Consider the following 19,461-nt stretch of genomic DNA (forward strand, 5'->3'; position numbering starts at 1 on the left):
GTCGTACTTTACAGTTTGTGAATTATTTCAAATTTTCAGTATCCCTGTATAAATTTGGCATAAAACTATATCAGATTTTCACACAAATCCTAAGCACAAATAAATGAGAATCAAATGAAACATATGAGTATAAAATACTAGATTTTGTAATTTTTTAAATTAGGAAAATTAGCCAATATTGCATGTCTATGACTGGCAAAAACATGTAAAATTTTTCGAGTTATCAGATATTAGAAGCTGAAATTAGAATCTGGTGTTTTCAATCAATGGACTGACAATCAGGTATGAGTGGTCAGGGTGTTTTATTTAAAGAACAGGGATCTATTGAAGTCTGATCTTCTCAACACGTTTGTGGAAGTGTATCATGGAACAAACATTGGAGATTTCTGAGGCTATCAGAAGAAGAATTGCTGATGCTTATCAGGCTGGAAAAGATTGCAAAAGCATCTCTAAAGAGTTTAAACTCCTAACATTCCTCAGTGTTTTGCTAATATTTTTAGCACTAAGGTTCAGATACAGCTTTAAAGAAGGCAAATAAGTAATTTTATTATAAGGGTTAATATGAAATACAAACTTAAAGGAAAAGTATGATATTGCGTACACTTTTGTATAATCAACATACAAAGGTTAAGTTCAGTTAAATACTTACAATCACCAAGGAGTTTTGGACATCATCTGTCTGGAGCTACAGTCAGAGAAGCATGACATAGACAAAGGACTCCTGGACATCACTGCCCGGACGTCTCACGGTGCAGCAAACACAAGCTTCTGTCTGTGCTATATTTCATCTGATCTTATAGAGGCTTGAATAATATTACAAGCCTTAAAGTTAATGTGTTGTAGTCTTATTGATCCATTCCCTTTCATGGCCAGTCATTGGGCATAGATGAATCAGAGATACACCACACATCAGACAATGGGGTAATAAACCCACAGACATTCAAATCTCCCAAGAATACACATCGGGTATTTGAGCTAGGTAAATGGATATATTGTCTGTCTGTGTATATAGCAAACACATAAAACATCAGATTGTTGAACTAAATAAATCAGAGTTTCTATTTCAATGGATAGCAAACACACAAAACCATCAGATATTTGATGTAAGTAAATCATAAGGTTTCTGTTACAATGGTATATTGTCTGTCTGTATATTCAAGACAAACACACAGAAACCCTTAAGTATATACAAGATTTTGTAACCATGTACACTTTGTCTGTCTGATTAATCAATATGTTATAGTTTAACATAATGTATAGACTCAAAAAATAGCCATTTTTATATTTGCAATACATTCAGTCAGACACATTTTGTATGAAGAAATTCAAGACCGTTATGACCCTACCCAGGAGTAGTTGATGACCAACAAAGATCACTGCATGAGCAACGCATATAGTAGTCTGCGAGGTCACAAAGGAACCCAAGAAAACCTCTTAAGTAACTAAAGGCTTCTTTCACATTAGCTACTGTTAATATTCATGAGACCACAATCAGCAAGACACTGAACAACAATGGTGTACATGGTAGGATTACAAGGAGAAAGTCGCTACTCTCCAAAAATAACATTGCTGCACATCTGCATTTTGCTAAAGATCACTTGTGCAAGACAAAAGGCTACTGGAACGATGTTTGTGGATGACTGAGATGGAAATTACATTTTTTAGTTTAAAGGGCACCTGTCATTAGGATTTCTTAATGTAAAGTATGGCCACCACTTGTATAGCCTTATATACAGAATTCTAGAATGCTGTTTATATTTCCCAAGGTGTATATGCATTACATAAAAAAAAACTTTTATTATACTAACCTATTCAACCAGTTCGGTCTGATAGGTGTCGCAGGTCTTGATCTGGCGCCATTCTTTTTCACTGCTTTGTGTGGATGTCACATCCTACGTCATCCACACAGTGTCCTTTATCTCATTCCTGTGCACTTTTCTCTGCCCTGCTAAGGGCAGAGCAAAGTATTGTAATGTGTATACGCTGGCGCTTTTTCGCCTTTCCCCACTCATGTGCACTACAATACTTTGCTCTTCCCTCGGCAAGGTAGAGAAAAGTGCACAAGAGTGCAATGAAAGACACTATGTGGATGACATAGGACGCGTCATCCATACCAAGCAAGAACAAAGGAGGCGCCGGATCAAGAACAGGGACGCCCATAGGACTAGACCGCCCCATAGGTAAGTATAATAAAAGGTCTGTTTTATGTTATGCAAATCATCTTGGGGACAATTATACTCCATTTTATAATTGTGTATATAAGGGCATACAGGTGCTGCTGCTGATAGGTGCCCTTTAAATGACAAGTATCATGTTTCGAGAACGAAAAACATTCAATTTAGAGATGGGCAAACACTAAAATGCTCAGATGCTTGTTCTTTGAGTTGAGCAGCTCAGACGCTCTAAAAGTGCTCAACTCGAATAACGTGCATTATAGAAAGTCAATGATTGGGCAGTTTGTCTCTCCACTCACATAGAGCAAACCATAAACAGCATTTCGAGGGGGAAGGGAGGGCGGATTTTTTTTGTTGTTGACACACTGCATCCAACAATGTTGCTTTAACCTCAGTGAGAGCCATTCAGAAACTGCCCACATCATACAGTGAAGCACGTCTGTGCATTGTCGTAATTGTTTCACGGATGACACAACCGAGCACCCGCGATACTTGGCCGAGCTGCGCGAGCACCCCGATGCTCACTTGAGTAACGAGCAGTGCCACGCATGCTTGTTAATCACTAATTCTATTACTACATTTAAACCTTTTACCATTTGTAAAACATAGTGATAGAAATATGGTTTGTGGTTTTTGGTTTTTTTTGCGGCATCTGGGCTAGGACAGTTGCCATCAGTGATGTAAAAATGAATTCTTGATTATACCAGTAAATTCTAAAGTAAAATGTCAGGACATCTGTTCATGAGCTAAATCTCAAGAGAAAATGCATCCTACTGTAAGAAAATGACTCAAAGCACACAAGTTCTTTTACAAAAGAATGATTAGAGAAGAATAAAATTACCTGCATGCTGTTGGCAAGTTCCTTTTTCTTTCCAGAATCACCAATAGCTGCAATTGTTGCAAAATATTGGATGACTCGCTTGGTGTTCACAGTCTTTCCAGCACCAGATTCTCCACTGGGGTTAAAAATAGAGATAAAACAAATTAGAAATAAAAAGCTAAAGTATAATACACTGAAAACGATACAATAAACCGGCGTTAGTCTGTAAATAAATGGCAAAAAATCTAGATGTGTGTCTCCTAATTTTTGGACAATAGGAATACATGTTTTCTCATACATATTGGGAGGGAAAAATTATTTTAGATCAGGCATTTTACCTGACCATTGTCTGAATAGTTACAATTTAGACCTTCTAATTTCAATTTAATGACTCCACCATTCTATGTAGTGTAATATACCGTCATTGCTTATTTAGACTGCACACTCTAGCTAGCAGGACCTGTGGACTCTGGTCAATAAGGAAAAATGAACCCCTGTGATTCATTACCCACTTTGTCTAAGATATGCATTACCCTTTATAGAGTGGTGGACCTTTCCTTGAGCACAAGACAGGGCTAGGAAGATAAAGAGCTTCTGGAGCAAAATTTTGCTGGTATATAGTTTTCGGTTACCAGTCTTTATGTATGAATATGAACCTTATCTTAGTATTTTTCAATATTGGACCAGATGAAAAGAACATATTCTTGGAATACATTGTACTGGAATACATATTTTATGCTTCTTTTATCCTAACAGAGTGGAAGTGCAGAAAGGTAATATTATTACCAGCCTTTTTACCCTCATTTCAGTGATAATTCTGCTTTCTGTAATTAGACAAGCTTGTTAAAGTTAAGCACCACTCCAGCATTTTTTTTTTGTTTTAATGCACCGCTGGAGCTGTGCTTTGAATCTAAGTTCCCCCTGACTTATACTCATTTTCTGGTGGCTTTAGCTTCTATCACTGCCACTCCAGTCGGTTTCTGGCAATTTGTGACCTCCCTGGAGCTCCAGCGTTTCATGGAGTGAGAGGAGGTCACAACGCAATACATGTCTATGAGAGACTCGTTCTGTCTCTCAAAGAGTTGGATTGGGAGCCTGTGACGTAACTTCTGACTTCCGGTCAGTCAGAAGTTACTGACCGAAAGTCAGAACCGTGCAACTGGAGCGCTGTCGAAAAAGGGGGAAAATGCAAGAGAGTGAGTATATAATGGGACAGGGAGCTTAGAATTAAAGCACCAGTACAGCACTGGGGAAAAAAACCAAAACACTGCAGTGGTGGTTTAGTTACCATTATTTTACAATGATTTTTTCCCCCCAGATTTTATCCAATATACGGACAAAGCAGGTATATAAAGATAAAGCAGGACTTTTTACAGCTACAGTGTGCAGGAGCCATCGCTGGCAGCCTGCCACAAGCTGGTAACCAAGATAAACATCGGGTATCCAACCAAAGCGCTTTGGTTAGTAACCCGATGTTTATCCTAGTTACGTGCAGGAAGCCGACACTTCCCCGCTCAGCTCACTCCGCCCCCTCCTGCCCACGGCATGTACACACGTACACACACAAACACACACACACATGGTCCCGCTCGGCTTACCTGCGGTGATGAAGTCCCGCCATCCCGACCTCAGCGCTGTCACTGTCCTCCATGGCCGCCGCTTGTCACATCACCTTCTCTCGCTTCCAACCCGAGACTGACTAGCGGTGACGTCACGGGCCTCTCGCGATACTTGGTGTGAAGGCGCCGGTCATTGAACTCAGTGACAGGTGCTGTCAGTGTGCTGGAGATCAGCGCAGGTAATGTACCTCGCTGACAGCAGCACTTGTCATGCCCTGCAGTGACCTGGGCTGACCCATTGATGTTAGCTCAGGTCACTGCACTGCTCTCCCAGCCAATGGGGAACATCCTGCTCTTCATTGACTGGGACAGTGTGGATCGTCATGGCAACCCCTTGGATTACACCAGACCTGGATTTGTTTTTCTTTCTAATAAATTGGTTAAAGAGGGAATGTATTGGGGAGTGTTTTTTCAAATAAAAATGTGTTTGTCGTCTATTTTTTTTTTATTACTGACTGGGTTGGTGATGTCGGGTATCTGATAGACGCCTGACCTCACCAACCCCAGGGCTTGATGCCAGGTGACATTACACATCTGGTATTAACCCCATATATTACCCCGTTTGCCACCGCACCAGGGCGCGGGATGAGCTGGGGCGAAGCACCAGGATTGGCACATCTAATGGATGCGCCACTTCTGGGGCGGCTGCGGCCTGCTATTTTTAGGCTGGGGAGAGTCCAATAACCATGGACCTCCCTAGTCTGAGAATATCAGACCCCAGCTGTCTGCTTTACCTTGGCTGGTGATCCAATTTTGGGGGGACCCCTACGTGGTTTTTTTTAAAAATTATTTAATTTAAAATAGCGTGGGGTGCCCTCAGTTTTGGATTACCAGCCAAGGTGAGGTTGCCAGGTGTGGTCTGCAGGCTGCAGCCGTCTGCTTTACCCTAGCTGGCTACAAAACTAGGGGGAACCCTACGACATTTTTTTTTTAATTTTTTTTGGCTAAATACAAAGCTAAGCACCCCTTAGTGCCACATGAAAGGCACCAAAGGGTGCAAAATTACAAAATGCAGGAGAGTGGGACATTATGTGTCTTTCTGCCATTATAATGACAGAAAAGACTGATATGAAGTGCACAAGCACAAGAAAATCACCAGAGCGCTCTACGCTGTGAAAAGCAGTAGAAAATGGCACTGGAGTGAACATGTGACCGCCTCATGTAGGATGAAGCTATGGATCCTGGGTAAATTTATGCATTTACCCTCATTCAGTTTTTTTGCAGTACACAAAAAAAACGGAAGGCACACGGATGACAAACAGATGACATACGGACCGTCTACGGAACGGAAACGGATGCCTCACGGATGCACCCGTGAAAAAAAACGGACTGTTTTTTGCAGACCACAAAAATGGATCGGTCGTGTTAATGTAGCCTTATTCTGATCTGCCGCTTATAAACAGCAGGCAGAAATAAGTGAATAACGCCCCCCAGCGTCAGAAAATCTCCGGGGTTTCAGGGCTAGCTGAGACCCTGGAGATCATGATTCAGGACGGTTTTTCCGGTCCCCGCTCACATGATCACAGGTATACACCGTACACCGATGATCACGTTACAGTAAATGACAGCTCCGGTAAAAAATTATTTATCTCCCATCTGGCATGAACAAACACTTCTCCACTTCTTCTCCACTTTTTCTCCACTTCTCCACTTTTTCTCCATTTTTTCTCTACTTTTTCTCCACTTTTTCTCCATTTTTTTCTCCACTTTTTCTCCATTTTTTCTCCACTTTTTCTCCACTTTTTCTCCACTTTTTCTACATTTTTTCTACATTTTTTCTACACTTTTTCTACACTTTTTCTACACTTTTTCTACACTTTTTCTACACTTTTTCTACACTTTTTCTACACTTTTTCTCCGTTCTTTTTCTATGGTCGGTCTACCCATTAGCTCTGCCATGCATAGTGTAGCTCTACACCTACTGCACATGTTACTTTATGATTGACATCTCTTTCGTACCAGAGCTGTCTAAGCCTACTCTGACCCCATATTTGTCATTACTATATTGTCCTTGTACTGTATTATGACATTTGTATCATGTGTTTCATTTCTTGCTGTGTTGCAATTTTTTTGCTGCATCCCAATTGTACCTCTACATTGTTCGAGTTTATGTTATTGTTCTCTCACTCTTATGTGATACTGATTATTGTCATTTTTCATGATTACATGCAGATAAGTCCAATCTGACGAAGGCTCAGGCCGAAACGTCATTTGTAACTTGTTTTGGACAAAAACATATATGCTTATGAAAAACATTTTTTTCTTAATACGGACCAATAAAGAGTGATTTTGCATTACTATCTGTTGTGGCTTACTGACTTAGTCTGGGAGATTTAGAGTGCCGAGGTTACTCACTAATTTTATCTATTATTACCTCTGAGCACCTATATACCAGTGAGCAGAGCTTCCTCTACAGTAGTTCTCCTGATTAGGCATGCCCTTACCTCATGAGCAGGGCATTGCAGCTTTGGTAGCAACCATTACGACATGGACTCTGCTGCTGTGGACCCAGGGAGAGTGAGTGCAGATTCATTGCACCCACACTCCTCACATGAAGGGTCCGCACTCCTAGAAAATGGGGGATACGTTCCCTGAGTGTCCCCCCCCCATATTCTAGACGGTCCAGAGTCGTCGTGGGACCCCTTTATTTTTTTTCTTACAATAAATTGGTGAAAGAGGAAATGTTTTGGGGACTGTTTTTTCAAATAAATTTCTTTTGTCGATTTTTTGTTTTTGTTAGTACTGACAGTTTATGATGTTGGGTATCTAATAGACGCCATGACATCACAAACTGCTGGGCTTGATCTCAGGTGACTTTACAGCTAGTATCAACCCGATTTATTACCCCGTTTGCCACTGCACCAGGGCACGGGATGAGCTGGGGTGAAGCACCAGGATTGGCGCATCTAGTGGATGCGCCACGTCTGGGGTGCCTGCGGCCTGCTATTTTTAGGCTGTGAAGGCCCAATAACTATGGACCTTCCCACCCTGAGAATACCTGACCACAGCTGTCCGCTTTACCTTGGCTGGTGATCCAATTTGGAGGAGACCCTACTTTTTTTGTGTAATTATTAATATTTATAAAATAATTATAAAAAAAGAGCCTGGGGGGACCTCCACATTGGATCCCCAACCACGATAAAGCTGCCAGCTGTGGTTTTCAGGCTACAGACGTCTGCTTTACCCTAGCTGGCTATCAAAAATGGGGGGACCCAACGTCATTTTTTTTTAACTTTTTTAAATAGAAAAAATTAATGGGCTTCCCTGTATTTTGATTGCCAACCAAGGTAACGACAGGCAGATGGGGGTGGCAACCCATAGCTGTCTGCTTTATCTGCGCTGAGAATCAAAAATACCGCGGAGCGCTATGTCATTTTTTTTAAAGATTTATTTTTACAGCACTGTGATGTCCAGCAATCAAAATACAGGGAAGCCCATTTTGTTTTTAGTTATTTAAATAAATAATTAAAAAATATATATATGGGCTCCCGCTGCATTTTTTGTATTGCTAGCTAAGGGTAATCCAAGCAGCTACTGGCTGCTAACCCCCACTGCTTGGTGTTACCTTCACTGGCAATGGAAAATCCAGGGAAGCATTTTTTAATTTTTTGGCCAAAAAACTACAAAAAAAGGACGTGAGCTTCGCCATATTTTTGTATGCTAGCCAGGTATAGCAGGCAGGTGCTGGAAGAGTTGGATACAGCGCCAGAAGATGGCGCTTCTATGAAAGTGCCATTTTCTGAGGCGGCTGCAGACTGCAATTCGCAGCAGTGGGGCCCAGAAAGCTCAGGCCAACCTGTGCTGCGTATTCCAATCCCCAGCTGCCTAGATGTACCTGGCTGGACACAAAAATGGAGCGAAGCCTACGTCATTTGTTTTCTAATTATTTCATGAAATTCATGAAATAATAAAAAAAGGGTTTCCCTTTATTTTTGGTTCCCAGCCGGGTACAAATAGGCAACTGGGGGTTGGGGGCAGCCGTACCTGCCTGCTGTACCTGGCTAGCATACAAAAATATGGCGAAGCCCACATAATTTTTTCAGCAAAAAACTTCTGCATACAGTCCTGGATGGAGTATGCTGAGTATGCTGAGCCTTGTAGTTCTGCAGCTGCTGTGTGTCTGTATGGAGAAGAGCAGACAGCAGCTGCAGAACTACAAGGCTCAGCATACTCCATCCAGGACTGTATGCAGAAGTTTTTTGCCCACCAAAAAAATGACGTGGGCTTCGCCATATTTTTGTATGCTAGCCAGTTACAGCAGGCAGCCACGGGCTGCCTCCAACCCCCAGTTGCCTATTTGTACCCGGCTGGGAACCAAAAATATAGGGAAGCCCTTTTTTTTTTTAATTATTTCACTTATTTCATGAAATAATTAAAAAACAAATGACGTGGGCTTCGCCCCATTTTTGTGTCCAGCCGGGTACAACTAGGCAGCTGGGGATTGGAATCCGCAGCACAGGTTAGCCCGAGGTTTCTGGGCGCCTCTGCTGTGAATTTCAGTCCGCAGCCGTCCCAGAAAATGGCGCTCTCATAGAAGCGCCATCATCTGGCGCTGTATCCAACTCTTCCAACAGCCCTGGAGCCGGGAGGCTTGTTGGGTAATCATGAGTTAATACTGGCTTTGTTTTACTAGCCAGTATTAAGCCAGAGATTCTTAATGTCAGGCACGTTTGACCCGGCCATTAAGAATCTCCAATAAAGGGTTAAAAAAAAGACACCACACAGAGAAAAAATACTTTAATAGAAATAAATACACAGACACATTAGAGACTCCATCTTTATTACCCCCTGTCAGCCCTCCACGATCCTGCTCTTCTGTCTTTCTCGTTCAACAAATGCAGCTCTGCTACATCACTGCTGCATGGGGGAAGACGCTGCTTCCCGTGGAGCCTTCACTCCGTGAAAGCTGTACGAGAAGCAGCGTGCAGCCTTCACTCCGTGAGTGATCAGTGCTGCTGGCTGTCAGCGGTAACGCTGACAGACGCGTTACCATAGCAACGGTGCTCTCGGAGCCGCGGTTAGCGGTGACGTCACCGCTAACTGCGTTGCTATGGCAACAGTGATCTCCGTTAATGACCGGCTGTGTCAGCCGGTCCCTAACGGAACGGGGAGTCGACCGTGTGCTAGAGCATGTCGCCGGTACACGGCGATACACAAATGTGCACCGTGTACCGGAGAGATGCACTCACAGGTCCTACATGACGCGTCATAGTCATGTGACCAGTCTGTAGCCAATGAGATAATAGCCGCGTGACTGGTCACATGGCTATTTTGACGTCACGATAGGTCCTGCATCACTGCTTGCAGTGCCGGTCACCGGGAGGATTCAGCGATCATCGGATGGAATAGCGGCAGGAGACAGAGTGCAGGAGGGATCGCGGGGACCGGTAAGTGTTATGGCAATGTTTATTAACTGTTTGTGTACATTTATCATGCATTTTTATGTGTTTGTGATTGCCTCCCATTATAGCCTATAGGTTCGAGTTTGGTTCGTCGAACGTTCGACGAGCCGAACTCGAACGGGACCCCCGTTCGGCGAACCGACCTCGAGCTGAACCGCGACCGGTTCGCTTATCTCTACTGCTCACCACCCCAGTCCCGGCCTCTTCTTCCTCATCTGCGCCCCCCATGTGTCCTGCTTCCCGCTCCCGGCGCCCCTCTGCGACATGGGACACTCACCCGGGCACTCCTGCTTCCTCTGCACCGCTCCCTGGACTGGCTTCTGGCACACGGGCCTCGCGCATGCGCATTAGGGCGCGCACGCGGTCATTGACCCTCTCTTAAAGGGCCAGCACCTAGAAACAGGAAATTGCATAGACAGGTACAGGGTATATTAGGATTCTCTTTCCTGGTGGGCGGGGCCTGTTCTACGTGTTTAGTAAGCTAGGAGTTCAGGTCCCCGTATTGCTGTGTCCAGTATTAACCCCTGTCTGTCTCGCAGAGCCTGTCCTGCCACGCCAGCCGGTCCTGACCACGTCTGTTCCAGTCCTACTGACAATGACTTCGGCGGAACTTCCACCACCTCTGCAGCTCCGTCAGTCTCCAGTCCCTGGCTCCGTTTGGTGACCCGTCCCCTCGCTCAGCAGGTTCCGGATTCCGTCTGACCCTTCAACCCAGCCTCGGACCCTGAGCCTCGTCACCCGGACTGCCTTCTGGAACTCCGTGTTCTCAGCGACAGCTACTTTCCCGCTTCCTACGGACTGTCTTGCTACCAGTAGTGCTTCGGCTACCGTGCATCAAGACCCTCTGGCGGGGTGACCGGCCTGGCTGCCTCACCAAGGGAACCCGGTGTACGGTCCAGTGTTTCCACCACCCGGATGTAACAGCTAGAACAGGCCATGGATCCCGCCGAAGCACTAGCGGCCCAGCTGGGCAACTTGCAGCAGGAACTCGGACGACAGCGCGAGACCCAGTCCCGCATGCTGGCCTTCATGTCCTCGGTGGATACCCGCCTGAACACGCTGCAAGCAACAGCCACGTCCCTGGCATCTCAGGCTTCTACAGCACAGTCCACGGCCGCTGTTCCCGTGGCGGCTTCCTCGGAATCTTCTAAACTCCGCTTGGCCTCTCCACCCCGATATGCCGGAGATCCTAAGACCTGCAGAGGATTCTTGAATCAGTGCTCCCTCGACTTTAAGCTGCTTCCGCACCTGTTTGCCTCCGACCAAGCCAAGGTGGCGTTTGTGATGTCCCATCTGGAGGGAGAAGCACTGGCCTGGATAAACCCTTTATGGGAGAAGGAGGATCCGGTAACCACCAACATCCAGGAATTCCTGCAGGCTTTTCGTATTACCTTTGACGAGCCCGGACGCGCCTCCGCTTCCGCCTCATCGCTCCTCAGGCTACGTCAGGGGACTTTGACGGTGGGCCAATATGCTATCCGCTTCCGCACCTTGGCCTCAGAATTGGGGTGGAACAATGAGGCCCTAACCGCCGCCTTCTGGGAGGGACTCTCGGGCCGTATTAAAGATGAGCTGGCTGGTCGTGACGTGCCTTCCACCCTGGATGCCTTGATCGCTCTAGCGACCCGAGTGGATCTTCGCTTCCAGGAACGATCCAAAGAGGTGTCCCGCGAGAGGCGTCCGATACGGCACTCCTCCCCACCACTGAAGCCCATCGCTCCCCAGTCGGCGTCACCTGGCGCTTCTACCTACAAGCCCATGCAGATTGACCGCCTGAGGCAGTCTGAGCAACGCAGAGCAGAACGACTAGCAAAGGGTCTCTGCTTCTACTGCGGAGATGGCACACACCTGCTACGTTAATGTCCCGAGAAGCCGGGAAACTCCAAAGCCTAGGCTTGGTAGGAGAGGCCACCCTAGGTGCTGGGACTCTCTCAGACTCCGTCACATGGACTGTTCAAGTGACAACAGAAGAGACCCGGTTCACGGCAGAGGCATATCTCGATTCCGGAGCAGCAGGCAACTTCATCCAGCAGGCCACGGTGGATAAGTACCAGGTGCCTGTCCTCCCACTAGAGAAACCGCTGGTGATCGCCTCTGTAGATGGGAGACCCCTCTCTGACACCGTCTCGATGATCACCAAGCCTGTGGAATTACGGATCGGTGCCCTGCACACTGAAAATATTACCTTCTACGTCCTCCCACGCATGTCTCATCAGATCCTTCTTGGACTCCCATGGTTACGGGCACACGAACCGTCGGTCAGCTGGAGTACAGGTGAAATTACCCGATGGGGCTCCTCGTGTCACGAGAGATGCCTGAAATCCATACAGCCCATCCGACGACCTCCGGTTCCAGAGTCTCTACCAGGACTGCCTTCTGCTTACTGGTCCTTCACGGACGTGTTTGATAAAAAGGAGTCAGAGGTACTACCCCCTCATCGTCCCTACGACTGTGCCATCGACTTACTGCCGGGAACTACGCCTCCTAGAGGTAGGATATACCCCTTGTCCCCTGCTGAAACACGGGACATGTCTGCCTATATCACCGAGATCCTGGCAAAGGGGTTCATTCGGAGGTCCTCGTCCCCTGCCGGAGCAGGGGTTTTTTTTGTCAAGAAGAAGGAAGGTGATCTGCGCCCTTGCATTGACTACCGAGGATTAAACCAGATCACTGTAAAAAACAAATACCCTCTGCCACTCATCCCCGAACTCTTCGATCGGCTCCGAGGAGCTCGTGTATTCACCAAGTTGGACCTCCGTGGGGCCTATAACCTGGTTCGCATTCGCTCTGGAGACGAATGGAAGACTGCATTCAACACTCGGGATGGGCACTACGAGTATTGTGTCATGCCCTTTGGTCTGTGTAATGCTCCGGCAGTCTTCCAAGAATTGGTGAACGACGTGTTCAGAGACCTCCTCTATGTCTGTGTCGTGGTGTATCTGGACGACATCCTGGTCTTCTCTCCAGACCTACAGACCCACAGAGAGAACGTGCAGCTAGTACTCCAAAGGCTTAGAGAGAACCGTCTGTACGCCAAGTACGAGAAGTGCGTCTTTGAAAAGTCGTCTCTTCCCTTCCTGGGTTATGTAATCTCGGACACTGGCCTGCAGATGGACCCAGAAAAAGTGTCTTCCATCCTCAACTGGCCTCCTCCTTCCGGACTGAAGGCCATCCAACGCTTTCTCGGCTTTGCAAACTATTATCGTCAATTCATCCCGCACTTCTCTGCCCTGACTGCGCCTCTCTCTGCCTTGACTAAGAAGGGAGCTAATCCTAAGGACTGGCCACCGGCGGCCGATGCCGCGTTCTGCTCTTTGAAACAGGCGTTTGCTTCTTCCCCGGTTCTCCATCGCCCTGAATTGAACCGACAGTTCACCTTGGAGGTGGATGCCTCCTCCTCAGGGGCCGGGGCAGTGTTGATGCAGAGATCCTCCACCGGGAAGATGGTCATGTGCGGATTCTTCTCCAAGAGCTTCTCGGCACCCGAACGCAACTACACCATCGGTGATCGGGAGTTACTGGCCGTCAAGCTGGCCTTGGAGGAATGGCGCTACCTCTTGGAGGGAGCAGTATACCCCGTGATCATCTACACAGACCACAAGAATCTGGAGTACCTACGTTCAGCCCAAAGACTGAACCCGCGACAAGCCCGCCAGTCCTTGTTTTTTGCTCGATTTGATTTCCAACTCCATTTTCGGCCCGCGGATAAGAACGTGCGGGCAGACGCCTTGTCTAGGTCCTTCGTGCCCGTGGAGCTGGAGGAGGAGACGTTCCAGCCCATCATCAGCCCCAGTAAAATTATTCCGGTGGCTCCTGTCGCTCTGACTCAGATACCCCCAGGGAAAACCTATGTCTCAGATACTGAGAGACAGAGAGTCCTGCACCGGGGTCATGCCTCGAAGATCGCCGGCCATGCTGGTCAGAAGAAGACTTGGAGCATGATTGTCCGTCACTATTGGTGGCCGTCCCTCCGTAAAGACGTCGCAACCTTCATCTCAGCCTGTCCATCCTGTGCCCGGAACAAGACACCCAAGCACCTACCATATGGACGTCTTCTGCCCCTGCCCATTCCTTCCGTTCCGTGGCAACATATTGCAATGGACTTCATTACAGACTTACCCTTGTCCTCTGGACACACGGTCATATGGGTTGTGGTGGACCGTTTCTCAAAGATGGCTCACTTCGTTCCCATGGCCGGGCTGCCCTCTGCCCAGGAGCTAGCTGACTCCTTCATACAACACATATTCCGATTGCATGGCTTTCCTGCACACATTGTGTCCGACAGAGGAACTCAGTTTACCTCGCGCTTCTGGAGGGCTCTCTGCAAACATCTGGGAGTATCCTTGGACTTTTCTTCGGCCTACCACCCTCAGTCGAATGGCCAAGTGGAATGGGTCAATCAGATCCTGACTTCCTTCCTGCAACATTACGTCAACATCCATCACGACGATTGGTCCACGCTTCTTCCTTGGGCTGAAGTCTCCCACAACCAACACATCAGCGAGTCCACCTCCAACTCTCCCTTCCAGGTCGTTTACGGACTTCAGCCTTCTTTCCCGTTGCCCGTGTCCTCGGCTTCCGATGTCCCCGCGGCAGATGCTCTGGTTCGGGACTTCTCAGCTATATGGAGCTCTGTCAAGACTTCCCTAGAGCGTGCTTCTTTGCGGATGAAGAGACATGCGGACAAAAGGCGCCTGGATCCCCCGTGTTTCTCCCCAGGTGATCTGGTCTGGCTTGCATCCAGATATGTCCGATTGAAGTTGCCATCGTACAAGTTGGGTCCTCGTTACATCGGGCCGTTTAAAGTCATCAGCAAGATTAATGCTGTCTCCTACAAGCTGCAGCTTCCGGCCACGATGCGGATACCCAACTCCTTCCATGTCTCCTTGCTCAAGCCTGTTGTCCTTGGTCCCTTCTCCGCTGGTGCCGGTACTGCTCCTCCTCCCATCGCTGACGATGACATCTATGCGGTAAGGGATATTGTGGCCATGAAGACCGTGCGAGGTCGGCAATACTTCCTGGTGGACTGGGCGGATTATGGTCCCGAGGATAGGTCCTGGGAGCCCCGGGAGAATGTTGGCACCCCTCTGATTCGTGCCTTTCTGTCCCGGTTGCGGGGAGGGGGCGTGGGGGAGGGGATACGGTCACGCTTCCCGGTCCCCGTGCCCCGCTCTCCGGTCCCCGTGGTCCGCCTCCCGGTTCCCGGCGGCGTTCCCTGCTCACCACCCCGGTCCCGGCCTCTTCTTCCTCATCTGCGCCCCCCATGTGTCCTGCTTCCCGCTCCCGGCGCCCCTCTGCGACATGGGACACTCACCCGGGCACTCCTGCTTCCTCTGCACCGCTCCCTGGACTGGCTTCTGGCACACGGGCCTCGCGCATGCGCATTAGGGCGCGCGGTCATTGACCCTCTCTTAAAGGGCCAGCACCTAGAAACAGGAAATTGCATAGACAGGTACAGAGTATATTAGGATTCTCTTTCCTGGTGGGCGGGGCCTGTTCTACGTGTTTAGTAAGCTAGGAGTTCAGGTCCCCGTATTGCTGTGTCCAGTATTAACCCCTGTCTGTCTCGCAGAGCCTGTCCTGCCACGCCAGCCGGTCCTGACCACGTCTGTTCCAGTCCTACTGACGGTGACTTCGGCGGAACTTCCACCACCTCTGCAGCTCCGCCAGTCTCCAGTCCCTGGCTCCGTTTGGTGACCCGTCCCCTCGCTCAGCAGGTTCCGGATTCCGTCTGACCCTTCAACCCAGCCTCGGACCCTGAGCCTCGTCACCCGGACTGCCTTCTGGAACTCCGCGTTCTCAGCGACAGCTACTTTCCCGCTTCCTACGGACTGTCTTGCTACCAGTAGTGCTTCGGCTGCCGTGCATCAAGACCCTCTGGCGGGGTGACCGGCCTGGCTGCCTCACCAAGGGAATCCGGTGTACGGTCCAGTGTTTCCACGACCCGGACGTAACAGATCACCTCTCGCGAGCGACCCGTGATGTCACTGCTAGTCACAGTCTGGGTCGCCTGCGAGAAGTGATCTGAGAACGCGGCAGGCATAGAAGTCAGTGACAAGCGCTGACGTCACAAGTACAGGAATTCATCACTGCAGGTAATGAACTTTACTAACCTCCTGACGGCAACGCTCATCATGCGGGCAGATGCTGACACTACAGTGCGAGCAGATGCTGATACACTGTAGTGCAGGCAGCTGCTGACACTGCAGTGCGGGCAGCTGCGGTGCGGGAGTGGGACACAGACTGCAGGGGCACCCGACGGAAGTCACACGGAAGTGCTTCCGTGTGGGTCCCAGGGATTTTGCGGACCTATTGACTTGTATTGAGTCATGGTCCGTTATTACGGAACAGAATAGGACATGTTCCATATAAAGGAACGGACATACGGCATCCAATGTGTTTTTTGTAGGATCAGATGCACACGGAAGTTCTTCTATGTGCCTTCTGATCCTACACAAAAGACATTTAAAAGATTTTCCTGGCAGTAGGTCCTCAAAAAAACAGGAACTGACCAGGACAGTCGGAACGGTCATCTGAATTAATGTATTTTGACACTGAAGTCATCTTCAACATTAATGAAAAAACCTGCCTCAGTGTATCAATACAAATATCTTTGCATGAAGTGTAACTGTAAAATAAATGGTAAATTAAAATTAAATTGTGTAATTACTTAAAGCCGAATTATCACTGAACTAAGCAAAAAGACTAAGAACAATAATACCTTTGTACTTTTCCACCCCAGTAGAAACTTCAATGGATATTCAATGGCTATAAAGTATATAGATTTTGCTTACACTTTAATCAGGGGGTATTATTATAGTACTGTAAAAGTAGGAAATATTAAAATATATAACTATTAAATCAGAACAAGGTGTTTAACTTACGTAATCAGGACTGACTGATTTTCACGATCTGTAAAAATAAACATTTACAGCAAATCAATGTTACATAGCTCACAATCAATGGCGATCAAGATTTTTCTTAAAAGAAGACATTACTACCTGTTAACATGAACTGATAGGCATTATCAGAGATGGAGAAGATGTGTGGTGGGGCTTCCACACGCTTTTTGCCCCTGTAGCCGGCAACCACCTTTGGGTCGTATACCGGCAGCCACTTGTAGGGGTTGACAGTGACACAGAAAAGCCCAGAGTAGGTCTGTAGTATATGCAAAAAATTGCATTAGAAAAATGGAGGCAACAAAATTTTTCATTTGATTACAAATTAATCATTGTCACATTTATGTTAAGTGTGCAGACTTACGTAGATCATCCAAGCTGAATAACGCTCTTTGAGGTTATACAGCACAGATGCCTCATTCAGGTGAGTCATCATGGCCATGTCTTCAATTTTATCAAACTTTGGTGGATTTTGAGGATAAACCTGATCTTCGTTTACAGTTAAAGTCTTGAATAGAAGAAAAAAAAGAACTACTTAAATTTTTTTCTTTTACTTATCCTCTCATTAATTCAATTTATGGTCCTCATTACCTTATCATCTGTGGTTTTGACAGTGACTTTTCCATCTGTCCTAGCGGTGACTAAGGCTTTCACATAGAGTTCTTTCTGGTCATCTATGAAGCAGGTGTTCTTGGCATCAAAAGGCCTGGTTTGGGCTTCCAATCTCTCCTTGTCACTCTTGCGGAGAAACTGGGCGGCATCGCCAAAGACTGCCATTTCACTGTCACCCATGTTTGCTGAATTCTGAAAAAATATAGTGTAGGTAAATTCATTTATGATGTAAAAAAAATGGTAGCAACATTACCTAAAACGTATTTATATAGTACATATAGTCTTTTTACCAGTCTTCAAAACATATTGTTTGGTATGTTACTGCCTACTCTAACCCCAGTACAGAAAAGGGATTATTTCACATGTAAACTTATAGAACTTATAAAAGTTATTTCTTATAAAACTTAGAACTTATAAAATGTATTACACATGTAAACTTATAGAATTTCCTAAAAAGAAAGATCCAACTGTATAATATATATATTTTGAGTCTACATATTTTAATACGTTGATTTTTTTAGTTAACCCATTATGTTTTGTATCACTTTTATATGTAATTATTGAATGATAGCACAAGTGGATTAATAAATATTCCAATATTCTCGTAAACTTTCTGTCAATGATTTTCACGTTACCACTTACCTTTTAGCACAGCCTTGGAAGGGAGTTATCTAAAAAGGAAAGGAAATAGCAGATCAGTATCTCTAAAGGGACATCCAAGCCATAGACGTAAAATATCAGCTAGGATAGGATGCCAACATATCGGGAGAATTGGAAAGTTTGCCTCACTATTCTGAAATTGTCCAATCCTGGCTAGTAGAAGTAAATCTGCTCGAAGATGAAATCTATTACCATCCAATGGAGTTACAAATATGGCTGATCTGGACTAGTAATTACATAGAAATATGTGAGTGTATATAACATACAGAGTGTATGTGTGTGTGTGTGTGTATATATATATATATATATATATATATATATATGTATGTATATATATATGGAACTTGCAAACCCCTAGGGGCATAATAACTACTAGGAGGTATTGATCAATTGTTGCAAAAAAATAATAGTAAGTAGTGTGAAATGGCACCAAGGAATCTAAAGCTGCTCTCATCAGACCAATTCAACGGGCGCCGAGCTGGAACAAGCCAAGTGCTGGACCAGTGTTAACACCAGGACCCGTCAAAGTGTTGTGAGGCGCGAAATGGCCATCCAGGGGCCCGCATTTCCCGTACTCCCCACACACGGCTACTGCAGCTTTTAGTATGGTATGATAAAAATAAAGAAGTGTTTCATACCAGTGAGTGCCCCACGTATTTCGTCCTCTGAATTGATAAATTGTTTGCCTTGAATATTTTTAGTAATCAAAAATGAATCCTATTGGTAAGCAAACAAGTATTAACTTTGACAAGTGATGGTGCCACATCTTAGCGGAAAGGTTTATGTCATTTTGAAATTATGATTCAGAAATTTTAATCATGTCAGGGGAAGATTGGAAAGGTTTTTTATTTTTTTTTTTGCTCCCACCCACAAATCTCGTACTTCTCTGCAAAAACTGAATGACATTAGCTGTGAAATTGTCGATCATCTACCATATTCTACTGATTTGTCTCCATCTGATAATTATCTGTTTCCAAAAATAAAAAAAAATCATTGGAAGGTCAAAAATTTACGTCAAACCAGATAGTAATTGATTCTGTGGAGTTGTAATTTACAGAACACTATGTTTTTTTTCTAAAAGATTAGAATTAATGTTTGACCAATGCATTAAATGTATTGAGTTGAAAGATAATTATATTGCATAAAAGGTATTCCATTGAAAACATTTTTTTTTCTAGGTTAAGTAAACTATATATCAATTCCCCCTTTGTAGTCTTTAGGAAGGTTCTGAATGCAGTAATATATGCTTCCGGAGGTAACTCCAGACAATTAATT

The 19,461-nt window shown here is 46.0% G+C and overlaps 1 protein-coding gene across 1 annotated transcript in view; it reads right to left on the reverse strand.

The window, feature by feature from the left end:
* The window catches only part of LOC142251412 (myosin-4-like), a 58,781-nt gene extending 40,583 nt beyond the window's left edge, over window positions 1–18,198 (reverse strand). The window contains exons 1-6 of the mRNA XM_075324188.1: window positions 18,169–18,198; window positions 17,506–17,718; window positions 17,279–17,422; window positions 17,017–17,173; window positions 16,900–16,927; window positions 3,016–3,130 (exon numbers count right to left, since the gene is read on the reverse strand). Coding sequence (XP_075180303.1) covers window positions 3,016–3,130; window positions 16,900–16,927; window positions 17,017–17,173; window positions 17,279–17,422; window positions 17,506–17,706 — 645 coding nt within the window. The 5' untranslated portion in view covers window positions 17,707–17,718; window positions 18,169–18,198. The remainder of the gene's footprint in view (window positions 1–3,015; window positions 3,131–16,899; window positions 16,928–17,016; window positions 17,174–17,278; window positions 17,423–17,505; window positions 17,719–18,168) is intronic.
* Between the last annotated feature and the right edge of the window lie 1,263 nt (window positions 18,199–19,461).

The sequence above is a fragment of the Anomaloglossus baeobatrachus genome, chromosome 9, assembly GCF_048569485.1.
Source record: "Anomaloglossus baeobatrachus isolate aAnoBae1 chromosome 9, aAnoBae1.hap1, whole genome shotgun sequence".
NCBI classification, from domain to species: Eukaryota; Metazoa; Chordata; class Amphibia; order Anura; family Aromobatidae; genus Anomaloglossus; species Anomaloglossus baeobatrachus.